At 38.1% G+C, this 21,614-nt stretch overlaps 1 protein-coding gene across 6 annotated transcripts in view; it reads left to right on the forward strand.

Annotated features, from left to right (window-relative positions):
* LEF1 (lymphoid enhancer binding factor 1) overlaps positions 1–21,614 on the forward strand; it is a 116,513-nt gene that overhangs the window by 2,937 nt on the left and 91,962 nt on the right. For all 6 annotated transcript variants that reach the window (XM_005896241.3, XM_070372025.1, XM_005896243.3 and 3 more), the window contains exons 2-3: positions 706–772; positions 2,225–2,358. In XM_005896241.3, the coding sequence (XP_005896303.1) occupies positions 706–772; positions 2,225–2,358 (201 nt within the window). The remainder of the gene's footprint in view (positions 1–705; positions 773–2,224; positions 2,359–21,614) is intronic.

Genomic DNA, 21,614 nt, shown 5'->3' on the forward strand with positions numbered 1-21,614 from the left:
AAGATGCTGAAGGGGTAATACCACCGATTTGCACGTGGTTGAATCTGGGTGGATGGTGGTTACCAGAACTGATATTAGCTGGGCTACCTTTTAGATGTCTGTAGCTCGACTCTCAAGTTTTCCTCCCTTTAACCACAGAATAGTTCACTTTTCTCTTGTAAGCTCGCACTGACAGCCATGGTAGCTTAGGAATAGGGGAGCTCCTGCTGTAATTGGTTTGGGACAATGGCCTAAGACCCCCACTTGGGAGTCATGGGCTTGTTTTTATTTAAAATGTCATTTTTGGTTGCAAAATGATATTTCAGCCTGCTTTTAATCATCTCTGACTGAAGTAAATAGTGGTTGAAGAAACTATCAAAATGATCAACCCCCATAACTGAAATTTCTATCATATTAGGTATCCACGTAGTCTTGATGTATTTTAGTAAACAGTGGTCAGAACAGCATGTGGATTGTTGACAGGTTCATTTCAGTTGTTATTGTCATTTGTAGTTTCTAGTACCGTAGAGGTAGTTCTCAGGAACACATTGAAAAGATTTCCCAGGACTCAGTCCTAGCCTGTCCTCTTAGATTAATAAAACAGGTAGATTGAGTTGCATCTAATCCCCCTTTTTTGAGTTACCAGTGGATATGCACTTATATCATCATTGTCACAAACTCTAAAGCAATTTTCTTTCTTTTGGGGGTGGGGATTTGTGCTGGTAGGTGGCCAGACAAGCACAAACCTCTCAGGAGTCCTACCATGACAAGGCCAGAGAACATCCTGATGATGGTAAGATGCTAATTCTACTTCTCCCAACTTTATTATTTAACATGTACAATTTGTGAATATTGGTACATTTGCTATTTTTATTTGCATCCAAAAAACTCGAAGCATATGTAATAAGATTGTGCCCATTGTTTGACCAAAATGGTAAAGAAAATCCAGAAAACTTATTGCTTACCTCTAATACATATTTCCGTAATTATAAAACTGAATGAGTTAAGGGCTTTTGAATTTCCTTTGGCTTCCAGATTCTTTATGGAAGAGAAATGTCTATAATGAGTATTTCTCTTTTCCTCATTTTCCCTAATATTCTAATTGTCATACATCTTTAGTATTTTTTTTTTCATGCATTTTTACAAACAGTGACAGTCTACACCGATTTATTTTCCAACAGGAATAGTTTCAAGTGGGTCTTCATTTGTTTGCAGTTTCTTGTTTTAGTGAGAAGCCAGGCACTATATGCACAGACTAAATACAGCTCACTAAAGAAGAATCTAATATGTAAAAATATAACACTTTAATCTTAAAATTAAGAACTATGCCTATGAAACATGATGGATTTTCTCCCCATTTCTGATTCTTGCTCAAAACTGTAAAAATCCTGCGTGTTTTTTTTTGAGACTTAAGGAGAACTCCCTGTGACTTTAAAAGAATCTGTGATCTCTAGGGTTCCCTTGTTGAACAGCCTGCATTTCTGTTCTCCTTTAATTACTTACAATTGGCCTGACCAGAATGAAGGGTTCGCACATACATGTCAGCCAGGGGAAGAAAGGAAGAGAACTATAATATCAAGCTTCCTTCTGAGCTACAAAGTAGATACACAGATAAAAGGGAAGAAATGTATACACTGAACACACACACGCAAACGCACTTTTCTTTGGCAGTGTGATATAAATGTAGCACATAAAATTAAGTCTCCTGGAGTTAATCCTTCATAAATTTGGGTAGTTTCCCATATGCTAGACACAACTTGCTCCGTCAGTAAAATCTAGAAAATTTCCAGAAATCCAGAAGTACAGGTAGAATTTTTTGTTTGCCTGTAAAGTGGAGTGTAACTTTAGGTGTATAAATATATATGTGTGTGTATAGCTGAATAGCCTAGTGTATTTATATTATAGCTTTGTAGGCCTTTTTTCATGTGTCTGTATTTCTTAGTCCAGTTTGTTAGTATTAGAGCAAATTAAGTTAGATGGATAACACTTATTTTTGTAAAAACACCAGTCAGTACTGGAAGTAAATTGAACCACATGTTTTTAAAACATCTGGTTCACTGCTAAGCCATTTAAGAGAGTAAATACTGTCAATATAAAATAGAGCATAATAACCCAGTTATAATATTTTGTAAACAATCTGTTATGTAAAGTCTAATTTATAGTAGAACTATTAACTTTTCAATGAAAAATACAGTGATATAAAAGGAAGTCAAAGCATCATTGATTGTTCTTTGCCTTCTCTTAGGAAAGCATCCAGATGGAGGTCTCTACAATAAGGGACCCTCTTACTCGAGTTATTCTGGATACATAATGATGCCAAATATGAATAATGACCCATACATGTCAAATGGATCTCTTTCTCCACCCATCCCAAGAACAGTGAGTAACATGCTGATGTTGCAAATTATTTTCAGAAGTGCAAATTAATTTGTATTTTTGGCAAAATGTTTGTTTTTTTAAACTTACTGGAAATGCTTTCATTATATATGACCAGCTGTTGCTAAATAAGACATGTTATAAGGAATGGCTGCCTTAAAATGGTGCTACTTTTTGATATTTTGACCTTCGGATATTAGCTTTTGGTTTATTGGTTAAGATGAATAAAAAAACAGATCATGAGCTATCATGATATCAAGTGAATTTAAATCAACAAACTCATGATTTTATGAGTATTATGCTTTCTACTCTGATGAGAGAGAGAAATTGATTTAATCTTTCAACTAACTAAGTGGTCTATGGCTTTCACTGCTGGTAAGCTATGTAGAATCAGAATTCCTTTGGCTCACTTGAAACTGAACATTGGGAATGTTACTTCAGCTTTTAAAACAGTGTCTCATTTTGTTGTGTTAGCTAATGTTTCTTTAAAATCAGTTTAGGTGTGGGGGAGCAATGAGCTATTTTTACTTTATTGTCAGTTGCTAAGAAGTATCGCTTGAAAATAACTCTTAATGAAAAAAAATTTTCTTTTAAGTGGTGGCTCAGTTAACTTTTAAGTTCTGAAAATGTGGAGGCATTAAAACTGCCTTATACATTACGGTTAACATGGAAACCTCAATTTATACAGTAAGAAAACATCCAAAGGGTAACTTGTGTGGTACCTGAGTGTGAAATGGAGTCCTCCCTGAGGTTCATCTCTTTGGAGGTAGTGGTGGATTTTTACTGATCCATCAATATGTTTACCTTCTTTCTGGCCTCACTCTCCCTGTGCTACCCAAAGCCCAATGAAAAACATGTATGTTTGGGTCTTGGGGATGATGTTTCAGTCTAACTGGCCTTCCTGCGAGTCAAATCTAGGATCATAAAATGGAACCTGTATCTTTGCCTTATTAGCCCAGTGCTTTCACCAAGTGAAAAGAAAAAAAAAAAAATCAGTGGAAGACATCTGGGGCAAGTACTGTCGTTGATATCTCAGTGGACAGAATCTGGGAACCATGAGATACTCCAAAGTAGAAAAGAGAAATATTTCCTAATCAGTCATGAACAAATAAAGAGTATTTGTGCTTATCTTGATTATCTGTGGCCCTCAGCTGTTGAAGAGATCGATCTAGGAAATATAACCACTTTTTGCGGGGCACTGTGATTTAAAAGTTATTTTTTCCCATGAATTTCAAAAAGATATTTGACCTCTTAAGTAGGGAATAAGATTTTTCCAATTTTCACATAGAAGCTAAAATGGAGATCTAGGAAATCTTATGATGGTTGTTATAGGAAATAGTGATTTCACATTTTAAAAGGCTTTTCAAATATTTAATGATAGAAATGTGTGTGCGGTACATATGAATCTCTTACCTAAAAAGTGAATGAACTAATAAAAGCAAACAGTTTTTAACATTTAGCGACCACCCATATAAATGCTTATGAGTTTTAAAATTTGTAGGAGACTTTGTTTCTGTTGAATTAAATATGCATACATATCAGATAATTTAAAGTTGGGCTATTTTTTTCTTGTTGATGTTTTGAAGGGGTGGGGGAAGGAGACTATATTTTAGATAAGAAATAACTGAAGATTTCTGCTGAAGCCTTTTTAGAATAACAAATAATCTTTCCAACAAATCAAACTATAGTCTCTGACTTGGTAACAATAGAAAATAGCCACTAAAATAATCTTACACTTTTAGGCTGTGAACACAGTTAATAAGTATTAAGTAATACTTATAAGTAATAAGTATGCTTAATAAGTATTTGTGGAATTTGTTCTTCAGCCAGTTCTTCTTTCAAGGCAATAATTTTTTAAAAGTCAATATAATAAAAATCTATTGTTATTTATATTGTTATTCCCAACAATATTGAAAATTAAGCTGCTCTTCCTCTTTAAACCAGCCTTTTCCCCTAGCCCCTCAGTATACTAATCATTTTAAATTGATAGAATGGAAAGTATTTATTGTTAGTGTATATATTAAAATTTTGAGGTCAGTGAATTGAACAGTCATTCATTGTTTAGGAAAGATTTGTGGCCAGAATAAATGTTGGTGGGGGTAGAGTGGAGGAAAGGGGTGTGGTTAGGAAACAGTTACCTTACCCTCCTATCTGCTGCTTTGCTTTTATTCTGTTCCATTTTAGAACACATTTATTTTAGGCACCTTTTCTTGCCAGTATTCTGCAGTTCGCCCAATTCCAGAAGCTTTGCAGTTTTAACCACAAGACTATGTTCAATTTTTCTCTTTTAGGGTCCAGCCGAAGTGGGTCGCAGTCTTTGGTTTTTAATGGGTAACAGCTGTTTTTAATGCTAAGTCCCAAAGCACTTTAACCGGAAGGCAACCCCTCCCCTTCACCCCAACCACACTTCTGCCTCTTGCTCTTTAACTCTGTTCTTAGCAGGACTGAGTGTTTGCCTAGCGGACATCCACAGTGATAGGTTTGTATCCAGGGTATCAGGAGCAGGGTGACCATTTGTGTTTGGACTTGGGGTGGGAGCTGTCCCTAGTCAGCCCTGCTGCTTGGATTTGCATTACAAACAACCCCTTGTTTACTGTATCTGCTGCCCTCAGGTGTTAGGATTAGAAAAACATGGAGGGGGGGTGGTGAGGGAAAACCCAACTGCCCCTTCCCCACACAGAATCTTCTGTTTGCTTGTAACCTTAGATAATCCAGAGAATACCAGCCAAGGCCAACTGGCATGCACAGGAGTGTTTCTGCTGGTAGCTCATTTTAACAATTCTATATGCATTTGCTCTTTTTAAGACAAACACTGACATATATTTGCTCACACAGCCCTTACTCATGACCTAAATATATAGAGTTACCTGCACAGAAGAACCACTTTTGCCATTCAAGCTTTTTTTTTCCCCCCATCTGAAGGAAAATTTTAATTGGCTAATTACATCCTTCCAGAACTGGAATTCTTAGAGGTGTGTCTGTACTAGAAATCTTGTGAATGGGTGTCTCATAGAATTTTAAATAGAAATTCTTGTTCAGATAAATGAGGCAGGCCTAGCAAGAAAGCACCTATAATAATAACATGTTTGGTGTCAGTGTGAGTTCTTAAAGCACAGTAAACCTTGGCTTGGGATGGTCATTTTCACTGAGTGTGAGAAGATGTAGCAGCTTCTTAAATATTTCAGAGCAGGGGCTCTGGAGAGTTTATTAAAAGCATACTCCCAAGACCTTCTTTCTCTGAGTCTCATTTATGAAAATCCTTGGAGGCCAATGGCGATGTCTTAAAAAGGACTACATAGTTGGTTGCCTCCTGTGCTGGGTCCTGGCCCTTGTGTGCCTGAAAGCCGTGAGACAGTGAGCTTGGCTGCCTTTACATAGTGAAAGTTCCCATTGGCTTCATGCACTGTGGTTATTCGTCTTAGGTGTCAAACTTCCATTTGTCCCTCAAGCAACCCAAATGTTTAACACCTCTGAAGAGAAACGACTGGGTTCTCTTCAGCTGCTCAGGGAAGGAACAGTAGCAGACTCAGTGCAGGAAGCAACAGCAAGCGTCGCTGCTCAGCTCACACCAACCGCAGCGACACCTGGTCAGGACAGTGTTGCTGACTGCATTGCTGGCTTCTTTGTGATCTTTCTCAGGATGGATTTTCAGGTGGGAAAGGAAGATGTCTGTGTTTGAATTTCATCATCTTTTCTTATTTTTAGTAGATTCATTTTTCTTATTTTTGCTCTTAAAATGCTTCAGGGTTCTTTTATAATTATTTTGAGCAGTTCACTTCTGTGGTATGGTTTTTACCTGGAGGGGGTCAACATTTTGACATCTAATGAGCAGAATTATTCCTCTTAGAACTTTGTCTTAACCTGCCCCCACCAGCCTCCGCCCATGTTTGTGTTTGCTTACAGTTAAAATTAGATTTTTGTCATCGTTCACATCTGGAATTAAGGAACTAAGTGAACATGTCTGATCACTAAGGCAACGCTTACCCATCTGTCTCTCACACTACTGCATAGCTTTGAAAACAATCACAGAAATAGTCATCGATAGGAAGACAATGAGTTATTAACAGTTCAGAGAGACTCTGGCTCTTATTTTCAGCAGAATTTTTAAGTGTCTTTTCACTTTCCTTGAGGAGCTACCTCATGTGACTTACCGATTAATGATTTAAAATTTTCTCCTATAAGTTGTCTACTTTTTGAAGCTAAGTACATGGAATTTTCCTCTTAAGTTCAGGAAAAGTTAAGTTTTAGAAAGTGTATTCTATCTCAGATTTGAATGTGATCTCAAGAGAATATGTGGGAAAGCTCCTCAGAGCCCCAAACTCTTCTGTTTGATTCATCTTAATTGTACTGCTACAGAGTAGGGAAAGGATCACAGTCAGAATAATTGGAAGTGATTGCCATTCCCCCTTCAGATAATTCAGGTATCTTATGACTGACTGGCATGCTAATTCAAGTGTCCCAGGTGCCGTGCTGACGTGACCTTTCAGGAGCTGATGTTGCCTTGCATGACTGGTGCGGCAGAAGTGTGATCGTTAGTCAGATAGGTTTTTTCGAAATGACCCTTGAAATTTCTTGTTCATTCATAAAGGCATGAGAACAACCTAGTTTCACTAAAACAAGACTATTAAGCCAACTTGCAGAAAATCTTGCTCTTTGAAGTTCCCCTCCCCCTGCCCACATGCAGGTCCTCAACTTGGTCTCATCAATCCCATTATTTTGATCCATTTCTTTCTTGCAGACAGACTTCTGTAATTCTAACAGGACAGAGTAAGGACCTCATAACTGGCTCTATCTGGACTTCAACTTGTTACCTCACATGTATTTTTCATAATACCAACTGAGAAATTTTTTACAACTTTTGAGTCTTGTTTTTAACTAATCCTGTTAGTTATTTAGGCAGAACTGTTTTTGGTGTATGTGACTGACATTTTTTTAAGCAATGGGATCATTCCATTCGTCTCTAACTCCCCTTGCTCCTCATTTACATATTATAGATAGGATTTTATAAAACTGGTTTCCCTTTGATTTCAAGATAAACTTGAAATTTAAAGAGAAAATATGCCAGCACTGTCCTTGGGCCAACAGAAAAGCACATATATTTGATTCTAAGGCAAAAGTAGAACTCAGCATTATGTAGGTGCTGCTGTTGTGGAACTGAATGTTTTTTTAAAGAAGATAGTCATTTCAAACTTGTATCTTAAAGTTATCACTTCAGTGATCATGCCACACTGATCCAGTATGTAGAAAGCTAATATTGTAGCATTTGAGAGACTTGGTAATGCTTTGTACTGTCCCAGCAGGTCCTTACTCAATTTTTTTTTTAAACTCTCAGCTTTATAACCAAAGATACACACTCAGACACTTCATTTAGGCCTCAATTCTTATGAAATTTTAGCTATATGTATGGTACCAGCCATTGGACTTTATTTAAATAATTTTTAAAATATATTTTAGATTGATGATCACTTTTTAAACATTAATTGTGACCTTGTGAAGTTCCTGTAGGAACTGTCGACTTTGCTGTAAAAGAAGGTGCTATAATTTAAAAAGAGGAGTGGCTCTAGCGTAGTTTTAATTTTCTTTTATTATTGTCAGATTCTGTATGAAATAGTTACCAAAACTGTTAAAAGCTGACATACAAAGGTATTTTTGTAAGTCCTTTTTTTTTAAAAAAAAAAATTCTGAACATTTTTGCAATAAAGCCTATCCAACTGCAAATGATAATTGATCAGTTAATCAGAGATTACTGATGAACTTTGAGATAGTTATGTGTTAGGAAAGCACAGAATAGACACTTCAGTAGATTTGCTGAATAAATAATGTACTAGAAAATTTTCATGTATGGTTTTCGGATATGTCCAAAGGATCTGTCTTTATTCAACCAAATCCTATATGAAAATCTGAAGGTGTCTACTAAATAATCCTTAGTGTTTTATTATATTACTTTTTTTGATTTGTTGCATCAGTGAAAAAAAAAAACACATTTAGACCATGTCTTTAATGAAGAAGTCAGAGTCATTGCTTGCAGAATGTCAAGTTTCCAAGTAATAGCTGAAAACAGTCAGCTGGAGAGCTCCCTGCTAGAGTGAAAAAGAATGGGACTGGGTCCTCATTTGAGGACTGATCCTGAGAAGTACTTATCTTTACTTAGGTCCTGGAAACCTAATTGAACAAGAAGAGATGATGGAAATGCTTTTTTTCAGAAGGGTACTTGAGACAGAAATGAAGTCATAATAAAAAGAAAACTATCTTCAATTATGTTGCAGTATCATATGGTTAATGCTTCTCAATTCATTTTTATTCTTTCCCAGATAGAAAGGATATTTCTTTTTTCAATAACACGTGACGTATTTTGAGACACTAAAAAATTCTGCGTGTATTTTCTAAATACGTGTAGTAGCATCAGTGCTGAGTTTTCTAGACCAGTATGTGTTGTAAATTGATTATATCCTTTGGCAATATGGAGAGCAAAATTTTTGAGTCTTTATTAGGTGGAGGTAGGCAGTCTCTTGTGAAGGCTGAGCCTGTGGAGGAGGAAAGTCCTGGGCAAGATGTCAGTAGATTTGGGGTGTAGTCCCATGTCCATCACTCTCCATGACTCTCCATCAAGAGCCTTGGGCCTCCGTCAGCCTTTGTTTCCCTGTTGATCTTGAGGCATATTAATGTCTGGCTTGCTTACCTTATGTGATTGACGTGCAATTCAGATGGCACAGACCCTGCGAAAGCACTCTTGTTTTCTAGCTAAGGAAGCAAAGCACAAGTCTCATCCCAGCCTGGTGGAATCCTGCCACAGAAGGTGCTTGACTGTATTTAGGAAGCTCCTGAGAAAGGGGAGAAATTGTTGTTTCTTACCGTGTCACTGTGCTGATCTGGAATCTGGATGACTGGGTAAAGGCCTTACAATAACCTTAAGAAAATATCTGTGTAAATAAAAGTTTTGGGGAGGCAGCTTTCTTCTCTTGGGCTCTTTTTTTCTCTCCTAGTTGTTAGGAGAGCACCATTTCTTCTACTAAGGGAATGAGATGCATGAGGGAACAGATTTCTAAATTAAAGATTTGTTAAAATTCTTATATCCTTCTGATATTTGGTATGAAATTGCCAGATGACTCTTAAGTCCTTGGATTGGGGTAATAATTGATTTTTATTTAGGAGATTTTTTTTCCTTCATCCTTTGAGAGCTGGGTTTCTTCTCCCCACTGCAAACAATCTATAGAGAAGAGATTTAAGAACCTCTTGTGAATGTAGAGGACGACAGGCGAGTTATTTTTCTTTCCCCTTGGAATTTTCTTCTGACTTAAGTCTTTCTTGCTTTCCTGGCACCTAAAAAAATCAGGTCCAAGGGGATAGGCTGGCCGGGCAGCAAGGAGAAATCAGTGCTTTTCTAGTCTCATTGGAAAATTCCAGCTTCCACCCTTTCAAGACTTTTCTTTTTCTCTCAGTAAAAGTCAATGAATGTTAAATATATATATCAATGTAGAGTTAGCGTTCTCCAATTTTAAACAGTATATATTCTACCTTGTAATAATTATGAACACACAGCATCTTGGCACTCTAGTTCATATGACTTGGACCCCGGAAAAAATGTATTGTGATCTTATCTCCAGTGTGTCAAACTTTGTCTTAGACTCCAAAACTTGGATTTTTTTTTTTTTTAAGTCTGAAAACCAGCAGTACCAAAGTAAAAATTTTTACCAAAGTAAAAAATGTTTACTGTTTACTATAACTGGGCTAACCAGCTAAGTAGCTGACAGGGTTAGGAAAAGAATCAAGTCTCCAAGATGTTGCTTGAATTGGTTTTTACTCAATTTTTTGGTATAAGTAAAAAGTTTAAAATTAAAACTCAAATTCTTTGGAAAGGGAGAACAATTAACTTTTTTTTTTTTTTTTTTAAAACTATTACCATGTGTCAGGTACTGAGCTAGGCAATTTATACAAATGAAAACTGGCTGGGTGTAGTAATCTCCATGCTAAAGATAACAGCCTATCCTCAGGGGCAGTAGGAACCTGCTTTGGTTTTAGTAAGCAATGGAATCATGGCTCTTCCCTTTTTAAGGTCTGAAGACTTGTTAATTGTCATTTAAAATAACCAACCATTACTGCCTTCTGGAACATAAAACACTGATTAAATGAATCATATGTTGATTAAAATATAAAACCCCAAATTATTACTTTGACGATTTTGTTGGCAGTTTCTTTTCAGTAATGCTTAGCTATTTTTTATGAAAATAAAAAGAAAATACTTTCATTTAAAAAAGCAGTACACTAGAAAACTCAGATGACCAAAAGGAATAAAAAATATGAAATTCCTAGGATCCTGCTGTCAGAGATGGTCATCAAAGCTCACCATGCAGCCTTTTAGACCTCTTCCTGTGCACGTTTAGAAATACATGTAAACATACATAAATATATATGTTATATACTCATGGCCATGGGAGCATAATATACCATTTTTTTCCTGTTTTCCCACCCGTATACAGTGGATATCTTTTTTACTCTTCTGTAACAACATTTTTAATGATGGCTAATGTATTGCCTAATTTATTTAATCTGTCCTTTGTTGGTAAAACATTTAGATATAGTATCACTTTTTTTACCTCTAAAGCAAGATTTGATGGAATGCATATTTTCTAAGTATATCTTAGCACACATTCTGTTTCTTTGAAATGAATTACTAGAAGTGGAATTGTAGAGTCAAAGGCAATACACCTTTTTAAGCGAGGGATGGGGGTAACCCAACAATGTGATTTAACCCTAAAAAATTTTGAAGTCAGTATTTAAAAGTATTATTAGATTACATTCACATTTGGTTATGGTTGATGTTTTGAGGCCCTCTTCCAGTCAAGAATCAGTCCAGCAGGAGACAAGGAGCTGGACAGATGGGGAGCAGAATATGAGCTTCATTATTAATCAGGCTGGAGAAAGTGGCCTGAAGCATGACACAAGTTTGGACTTCCTTTGACCTCCCCACGTGGAGCACCAGTAAGTCACAGACGTCCCCAGCAGGGGCAGGGAGTTTACGTCCAGTGGAGCTGGGGACAAGAGCAAACTCGTGTTGGGGCAAGCTGGCCCAAGAGAGAACAAAGGGTCAGTCTGTCCTTGCTCGGTTCTTCCTCCAAATCCCCAGATATGAGTCGCTCTCCATGGGGAAAGTGAATGAGGGCGCGGGAGAGACGGAGGCTACAGCTGCTGCCGAGGAGCAGAGGTTACTACTCGATGCGCCAAGCTTCAGAAGGAGGGGACAATGAGAGCGTGGTTGTCCCCTGAGTCACGATCACGGATCAGACCGATGGCCACGGCCAGTAGTGGTGACATACGTGCGTACGCACGATGGGAGCTGCAGCAGAGCACTGCTGCTGCAGTCAGAAAAATTGAGATCTCGGTGTCTGCTCCTGACCCGTGACCAGAAGATCTAGATCTCGGTGTCTGCTGCTTACTCTCTGAACCTTGGTTTCTTAACCTGTAACATAGGCTGCCACTTCTTCTACTGATCCTGACAAAAGTACAATATAGGGTACTCTGCATTAGTAATAGTGTTTATGGAAGGCAGAACAACTGCATCCGAGTTTACTAGTGTTCTTATTAAAAAAGCAAATCTGTAGGCCCCTCTGCAAATGTCCTGAACCAGAGGCTGCAGACGGGTCATTCGTGTACACTTTAACTCAGGTACTTCAGTGATTCTTACCTAAAGTAAGGTTTAGAAAAATAATGACCAGGTAGACTTTCAGTAATTTAACTGAGGTTCAGATATCCTCAGTGATTCATGCAAGGTCTTATACCTAGGCAGCAGTCAGGCGCTATGGCCCCAAAGCTCACTCACTACCACTCAGCCCTGTCCCTCACGGAGACCGCTGGCACTGTTCGTGGAGACCTCAGGGGGGTTGTATCCTTCCTCCACGGACCCACGTTCTTTAGCGTTCTTTTCAAAGCTTTCTGCAGTCTGAGCTCATCTGCCTTTCGAGCCTTGCCTCCTTACCCTGCAGCTTACAGTTAAGCTACATTTCCACACCCGCATCCTATTGCTTTCCCAAATTCCTGTCTTTGGGTTGTTATAGCTTGCTCTCCCTGGAATGCCCTGTTTTTTCTTCCTGCTGGCATAGTCTTGTTCATCCCTGAAGATCTGGGCTACACAGTATCTCCTCCAGAACGCTCCTCCTGACTTCACCACCAGGTAAGAGACTCTGCTCTCTCCTGGCTCCCACAGAACCTTCTTCAAACCTGTTATCACTGCTTACAATCGTTGTTGTCTCTGTGTCTGTCTGTCTCACTCACTGTTAGTTCCTTTAGATAGGGAGCTTCTCTTACTCATCTCTGTGCTCACAACCAGTTATACTACTTGGCATTAGAGCAAGTTACTCTGCAGATATTTGTGGAATATATAGAGCAAAACTTGTTAAAATGTATTAATGTAGAGCAGTAACAGCAGATATCAATCTATATTTAAATGGAGAGCCTTTAACAAAATACAGACTAATACAGAATCACAAACCTGAAATTGAGCTTAGAAATGATCTGAACATGAAGTATATAGTCCATGGACTAGACATTAGCTGTTAGTTTTGAGTCTTGAGTAAGTGCCAGGACCTGTTCTGAGCACTTAATGTATATTAGATGATTTAGTCTTCACAGGAACCCTGTGATATCCTGAATAGCCCTATTTTACAGATGAGGAGATTGAGGCATAGGGATCATACAGGTGGTTAAAGGACTGCTGTAAAACTAGACCAAAAAATGCTCGGTCAGATAAAGTAGGTAATTTGGCAGGATCACACAGCTAGTAAGTAGTGGTCCCATGCTTGGATCAGACTTTGACCCTCACTGCAGGGTGCTTTGGAGAAGGAAATGGCAACCCACTCCAGTGTTCTTGCCTGGAGAATCCCAGAGATGGAGGGGCCTGGTGGACTTCGTCTATGGGGTCGCACAGAGTCGGACACGACTGAAGCGACTTAGCAGCAGCAGCAGCAGGGTGTTTTCTGCAACTTCAGCTATCACTGCCGTCACTGGCACTCAGAAGATGCTAAATGATTGTTGAATCCATGTATTTCTCATCAGGAAGATGTTAAAGATTTTTAACGTATTTGTGGTTCAGTAGCTTAGTTGTGTCCAATTCTTTGTGACCCTGTGGACTGTAGCATGCCAGGCTTTCCTATCCTTCACCATCTCCCAGAGCTTGTTCAAACTCATGTACATTGGGTCAGTGATGCCATCCAACCATCTCATCCTCTGTCATCCCCTTCTCCTCCTACCTTCTAGCTTTCCCAGCATCAGATTTTCCCCATGAGTCGACTCTTCCATCGGGTGGCCAAAGTATTGGAACTTCAGCATCAGTCCTTCTGATGAATATTCAGGGTTGATTTCCTTTAGGATTGACTGGTTTGATCTCCTTGCTGTCCAAGGAACTCTTCAACAGTCTTCTCCAGCACCACAGTTTGAAGGCATCAATTCTTTGGCACTCAGCCCTTTTTATTGTCCAGCTCTCACATTCTACATGACTACTGGAAAAACTATAGCTTTCACTATACGGACCTTTGTAGGCAGAATAATGTCTCTGCTTTTTAATGTGCTGTCTAGGTTTGTCATTGCTTTTTTTTCAAGGAGTAAGCATCTTTTAATTCCATGGTGGCAGTCACCATCTGCAGTGATTTTGGAGCCCAGGAAAACAAAGTCTCTTACTGTTTCCATTATTTCCCTATCTATTTGCCATGAAGTTATGGGGCTGGATGCCATGATCTTAGTTTTCTGAATGTTGAGTTTTAAGCCAGCTTTTTCATCTCCTCTTTCACCTTCATCAAGAGACTCTTTAATTCCTCTTCGCTTTCTACCATAAGGCTGGTGTCATCTGCATATATGAGGTTATCGATATTTCTCCCGGTAATCTTGATTCCCGCTTGTGCTTCATCCAGCCCGGCATTTCATATGATGTACTCTGCATAGAAGTTAAATAAGCAGGGTGGCAATATACAGCCTTGATTACTCCTTTCCCAATTTTGATGTCCATTGTCCCATGTCAGGTTCTAACTGTTGTTTCTTGATCTGCATACAGGTTTCTCAGGAGGCAGGTAAGGTAGTCTGGTATTCCCATATCTTTAAGAATTTTCCACAGTTTGTTGTGATCTACACAGTCAAAGGCTTTAGAGTAGTCAATGAAGCAGAAGTAGATGTTTTTCTGGAATTCTCTAGCTTTTTCTATTATCCAGTGGATGTTGGCAATTTGATATCTGGTTCCTCTGCCTTTTCTAAATCCAGCTTGAACATCTGGAAGTTCTTGATTCATGTACTGTTGAAGCCTAGCTTGGAGGATTTTGAGCATTACCTTGCTAGCATGTGAAATGAGTGCAATTGTGCAGTAGTTTGAGCATTCTTTGGCATTTCCCTTCTTTGGGATTGGAATGAAAACTGACCTTTTCCAGTCCTGTGCCCACGATGATTTTTCCAGATTTGCTGCATATTGCAGCGCTTTAACCTGTAGAGGGTTTGTGAACAGAAAAAATGTATGAAATTATAAATGTCTTTAACATTGTTTTTGGTAGTAATAACTATGGTGCTAGTAAAAAGTGCTAGAGTTTAAGGCAACAAGTTAGATGCAGTGAAGAGAGGAGAAACTGGAGGAGATACAAAACAGATGGAGAAAGTTCTAGCCTGATGATGGAGGGGCAGTGTTAGTGGAAACAATAAATTTAGAAAGAGGAGCAAGTTTTAGGACAGACGTACATGAGTTTGACTTAAGGACTATTTTATGTTTTCTATGTTAAGAAAACAAAAAATTAACCCATATCTGCAACCCAGCATTTTACATTATGGACATCATTTTGGTCTATAATTTATCTAAGTCAGCAATGCCTCACAAGTATCACTTCACTTCCCTCTAATGCTGCCTGAACCTTGTGTAGAAGCCTCTGTGTGATAAAAAATAGAAGTGCATACTGACCACAGGTGAGGGAGGAATAGTATTAATATACTACTGTATAATATCTAATGAATTCACTTTACTTGCATTTTTCTTATTAAATACTCACTATATCACTGTGGAAGGAACACTACCAGTTTTCCCGTCTTTTCATTCAAGATAGTGACACACACAGAGGTTTCATTGTTCACTGTAGTCTCAGAGTTTAGTAAGTGGTAGAACTTGGATTCAAAGCCACATAGCCCTGATTTAGAAGCTGGGACCCATTTTATAAACTAGTTCCTCCCTCTAAAGAATAATCCTGAGTTAGTGTCAATAAATTATATTGAAGATTAAAAGCGTCTGTTATGTTTGTGCTTTATTAAACAATGTAAGTGGTTTGGCTCTAGTGGTGGCTTAAATAAGTTCTCAGAATACTTGAAAATTGTCTTCTGGTTTATTCAACACATAATCATGTAATTGCTCAATGTGTTCTTGAAAAGTCCCAGGAAATATTTGTTTCTGGGGTGTATCAGCCACATTTTGATAAATGCTTAATTTTTATGGGAATTCCTATTGCTTAATTCTAGGGTCCCAGTGTCCACATATCTTAAGGACTCAATAGATTAATCAAATAGCAGTGTGGCCAGAGGTTTTTGTCATTTTTGGAATCTCCTTGGTGAATGATGTTGCCACTTTATTCCATAAGAACTGAGTTTTATAGGCAAAAATCTGCTGCCAAAGAGTCTTCTTTGCACAATAAGCAATTAAAATGTGGTAGGTGCTTTGTTTCTAGGAGCTGTTTGTAGTGATTTTTGTGGTATCACGATATTAGGTTAAGTAAGAGAAATTAGCTTAGAATTAACTGGAATTGTGATCATTCCTGAGAAGTTATAACAGTGGGTTTCCTTAAAAAAAAAAAAAAGAAATCTTTTTTGGTAAGAAGATAATTATTAGAAACAATCTTCTTTCTCTCAAAAGAAAATGTCTCTGTTGTTGTTTTAAGGTAATATATATATTTTTAAAGTTAGGGGAAAATTCATTAAAGAACAGAAAAAAATGCAAGTGCCTTCTGTCACTTATATAATGGTTTCATTTATGTTTTCCTTAAAATTTTCTTTCTCCAACTCTACGTATAATACAAGTTTTTTTTAATAAGACGGCTCATAAGGTTACTGTTAAAATTTTTCATCAAAAATATGTTGTTGCTCATCTTCCCATATGAATAAGTAAAGATCTATATCATCATCTGTTGCCATGGCTGGATACTACCCAGGTATATGAGTATTTTAGTTTATTGATTTTATCCTCAATTATGGGTGCTTTTTGTTTTTCTTATTTTAAACAATGCTAAAATGAAAGCTTGTTAAAAATACATATTTATAATCTATTTTTATAAGTTATACAGAATTAAATAGATTATAGAAATAAGTCTATTTAAATAGACTTCAGATAAATGTGTTTTTTGTATTTATGTTTATCTGAATCACTGGATCATATCTTTCTTGATTTATGCAAGCTTTTTATATATAAATATATATATATGGCTCAGCAGGTAAAGAATCTGCCTGCAGTGCAGGAGACAGAGGAGACATGGGTTCAGATCCCTGGGTCAAGAAGTTCCCCTGGAGAAGGAAATGGTGACCACTCCGTTATTCTTGTCTGAAAAATCCCATGGACAGAGAAGTCTGGTGGGCTATAGGCCGGTGGGTCGCAAAAAGTCAGACGTAACTAAGCAAATAACACGTGTTTATATATAAAGCATATTAACCATTTTGATAACAAGAAAATGCTTTCCAGCACTAGCTTGGCTCATTTCATGTAATTTATTTCAGAAGGAAGACCCTCTTTTGACTCTTGTAGGATGGTACAGTAACCAGAGAAAACATGTTATTTCCTTTCACTATCAGAAGAAGTTACCTGTTGTAGCAGTCTCTGAATTAGCCCTCAAGTCTAGGGTTAAACGAGTTTCCTGGTAGGATGAAGACAAACACCAAAGAATGTTTATTTGAGGAATGATTTCTCATTCATCTCATAAATATTCACTGAAGGTACTTATTTTGAAAGTCATTGTGCTGAGCCCTATTGTTAGTATATGACAGCAGTTTCTGAAGACAGTAGTTTTTGTATGTGCCAGCCTTTCTTGACTTGCGGACCATCTGAAATATGATAGAGAGTATTTGATTTACTTGTTTTAAAGTGGTTATGGAGATAGTTCTGTTTGGGTTGGGCCAGGAAAGTTGCTTTAATAAACACTTTTTTAAATTAAAAGGTTATGCATAGTAAGTAGTCTAAGACTTACTTAAGAAATCAATAATTTATAGAGCATTTTGTTTTATTTATATTTAATGTAAAATAAGTTAGGACATCCATCATAAAGCATTTTAAATTGGCAAGTTTATCAACATGGCTGCCAAGTTAACTGATGGTTGGTAAGAAGAAAGGCTAGGAGTCAGATCTCCTCTGTGTAGTTCTTGGTACTGTGTCTCTTTCATTAGCACCATCACCAGGAACCTTTACATTGACTCTGCTTACTCTCTAACCACATTTTAAAGAGTTATTTTTGGACTTAACCACAATTAGAATTAGGGAAACAGGATCTCAGGAAGGTAGACAAGTTTACATTTGCTTATATCACGTAGGGCTGAGAACACATGCCCTGGATCTTGAATGCCTGAATCCAAATCCAGGATCAGCTACTTGGCGCTGTCCAGTGGGCAAATTACTTTTACCTCTCTGTTTCCATTTCTTTACTTACAGTTTGAAGATTTTCCTAATAGTTGGAAACACAGCAGGAAACTATTGCCTTGAAAATGATGTTAGTTATCACAGATAGGAAATATTTGGTCAAAATCCATGGCAGGGAATCACTACCTGCTAGGAATAGGTATCAGGATAGATCTGTGAATTAAAGGCCTGGGCATGTTTGTTTTCATGTCTTCCATACTATTTATTAAATAATTCTAAACTAAAACCACATGTAATAATGTAAGTTCTTATTAACTAGATTTTTGAGGCAGTCTCATGTATCTAATTGGGGAAATTAGAGATTAAAACTTTCAAAAGGAAATGTTTGCTCCCAAGATGGAAAGAGCAAGAAAAATGTGACATTTAGCCTACAACTGAGAAACTGGTTCATAATTCAGGGACATGTGAGGTGTGTATGTAATGTTTATTCAGAAACTATTCAGATAACCAATAAATTCAGTAATGTGTATGCAATGAGAAATTTGAAAATAGTTGGCTACTTGTGGAAAAATAAATTTTAAAAGGCTTTTAGTTTTTTCTTTAAGTTCTGTTGCTAATTTCATGGGAACTGGGTGGGAGTAGTATTGACAAGAAGTTAGGCAAGGCATTTACTGGCTATTGGTCTTTGAAGGAGCTCCTAACACTTTGGACTCTTGGTTTTCTTGTCTAGAAGTGGTAACAAGTGGGGATGGCATGGACTGAGCGAGGCACAGTCACATCCATGTGCTTTCTTTGTCTGAAAGCCCCTGGGCTTCTGGGTGCCAGACCCCTGAGCTCCATCATATTTGCATCTCTCTCTTGCATTGCTTTATCAATATTGAAACCATCAGAACTGACATTAGTGCTTTGGCAAAGGAGTTTTTCTGCTCTAGGAGTACAGTAAGGTCTGATGGTATGAGAATTGGGGAGAACTGACCCAGGACTGCTTTTGCCTGGCTCTGGGAAGGCATCCTGTTGTCCATTAGTAAGTTCTGGGGGCACCTGCAGTGCAGACTAACCATACAAATGAGATCTGGGCATCTAGTTTGGATGGTTCCATGCAGTTGAGTTGCTGATTGTTAAAGGTCTGCCTTCAGAGAACCAACTCATACCTCTTTCTGCTTTTCCTTTTTTCACAGCCCAGTATATTCCTAGAATTCCTTGCCCACAGTTATCACCCAGACACTGCACTTCACAAGCAAGCATCTTGTCATTTTAAAGTCACAGTTTAGCCCTGTGGACAAGGATTAAGCCACATAGCACTTTGACGCAGGGAGAACATGTCTGGGAGGGTTTTATCCTCTACCTTTTTTTTTTTTTTAATTGGGAAGGAGGAATTTACTCATGTATTTAGCATTTATTCAATGATTATATATTCTAAATAGCTTTACTGAGATGTAATTCACGTGCAGTACAATTCAGCCATTTGAGGGGTACAGTTAATGGTTTTTAACATGTTCACAGATGTGTGTGACCATCACCACAGTCAGTTTTAGAGCATTCTCATCACCACGGAAAGTAATCCCACACCCTTCAGCTGTCACACCCATCTCCCTATTCCCTTACCCCACCACCCCAGGTCTGAGCAACCAGTTAATCTTGTTTTTTTTGTCTCAATAGATTTCTCTGTTTGGGACATTTTATAAGAATGGAATCGTAATAGGCAGTCCTTTGTCACTTGCTCCTTTGATTTAGCAGAGTATTTTTAAGGTTCATTCATGTTGTAGCATGTTATCACTACTTCATTCCTTTTACCCTCTGGCTCTTCATGGCTGAATCTCACCTTACAGAGGTTGGATACTTTCCCTGACACAGGTATGAGCATCGGTACAGAGAGAAGATGAATTAGGTTAGTCTGTCTGGGGAAGGGGAAAAGGTAAAGTCAGTTGATATTACAGATATATATAAATATAATATATATATAAATATAAATCAGATACATATATATAAATCAGTGATGAGAGAATATTTTTGATTGCAGTTCCCAATCAGTTAAAACATTTGACCACTGTAATTATTTATGAATTACCTACATAAATTACACATTTATCTAATAACTCAGAGTATACACTTAGGGTACTGTTTATAGTCATTGATGGAAGCTGCAGATTCTTCTTTCAAATAAAATAATCTCTAGTTATTTTGGTTAGCTTCTTGTTAGATCTCATCATAGATTTTAGCACTAAGGCAGGCTCTTAAAGAGTTGTTACTAGAAGTCAGGTAACTGTCAGCTTTGCCATTTTCTTGAGTCTCGTGCTTTTGTTATTAGCATCTTCAGTGCACTTGGTACTCTTGCCCATCTGACATACAGAGCAAATGCAGGCCTTTTCTGAGATGGTCTGTATATTAAAAATATTTTGTAAAGCTTAAATGTTTTATTATAAATGTGAGTGTCGATATTGTGATGTTTTCTTCCTGCACCTCAGTGGCTGATGCTGTGTGCTCTTCCTGTGCTACATTGTAGCCCACTGTTCTAGACTGGTGGGAAAAGTAAAGGGAAGCTATATTCCTGTTTGAGCCAATGAGATATTTCTGACAAGCTGGCTGCTGTGTTTCCTGTGAAGGTTTTTTTTATGAGACAGGCACATTCTGCACACATGTGAAAAAAAAAAAAAAAAAAAGTCTTCCTCTTTTTGGCCTGTTAGGGAGGTTCTTTTCTGTGTAGGTCACGTGCAGATGGTTCAGAATCCCCTGGGCTTTCTGCACCCTGGGTTGGGGGCTGAGGCTGTGTGCAACTCTGCCGTAGCCCTGCTAAGTTACCTCACTGGTGGTTGTGCTTTGTGCCAACGGTGCAGGATCTCCTGCTTGTCCCTGTGGCCCTGCCCTCTAGCAGCAGCCCTGTGGGAATCCTGCTGCCTTCCCAGAGATTAGATGTCTGTGCTGGGCTGTTTGCTATTTTAAACCAAAAATGTACAGTGTGTGCAAGTGATGAAACTGCTTGAAAAGAAAGCCCTCTGCTGTCTGAGACAGTCCTCAGTCATCCTGAGCACATTGGAAACCGGGCAGCATCCAAACCTTGACATATTGATGTGGCTCTCAATGGTAGATCTCTCTGCTAGTCCCCAGAGGACATGCTCGATAAGAAGCTGGTCATTTGACTTGGACAAGGCAGGGAGGCCGCTTGAAAGCATCTCTGGGTATAAGACTGTTTCTTCAAAACAAGTTTGTGACCAGCTTTGTTCTTCACTGAAGAAATATCCAAAGAAAATGGGCTTAAACTTTTGAAAGAATTTAGGTTGGAAGAATTACTTCAGAGGGAGGGATTAATAAACACTGGAATGGTTTATCAAAGGAAAAGCATAGAATCTGATTATTGAAAGGTTTTAAGAATAAATGTTTGTATGAAACGATTTAAATGCCTCACCTGGAGGGATCCAGACGGTGGGCTGTGCCTCTTCCTCCTGGGCCTCACCCACCTTGCCTCCCCCACTCTTCACCTCTGAGGCAGTTGTATTTTCTTTTCTGTCAGCAGCATGCAAACCCTCCAGGTCCTCCAAGAGATTATAGTCCTTCCTGAAGGGAAAAATAAATAGGCCAGCATATAGATTATGCTATATAACGAGTCTCCTGTGTATTATTATAGTGTTGCCACCCCAACTCTCAATTATGGCAATTTTTGCTGAGGGGCAGTCTTAGGAGTGTGTGAGCC

This window comes from Bos mutus, chromosome 6 (genome assembly GCF_027580195.1).
Source record: "Bos mutus isolate GX-2022 chromosome 6, NWIPB_WYAK_1.1, whole genome shotgun sequence".
Classification (NCBI taxonomy): domain Eukaryota; kingdom Metazoa; phylum Chordata; class Mammalia; order Artiodactyla; family Bovidae; genus Bos; species Bos mutus.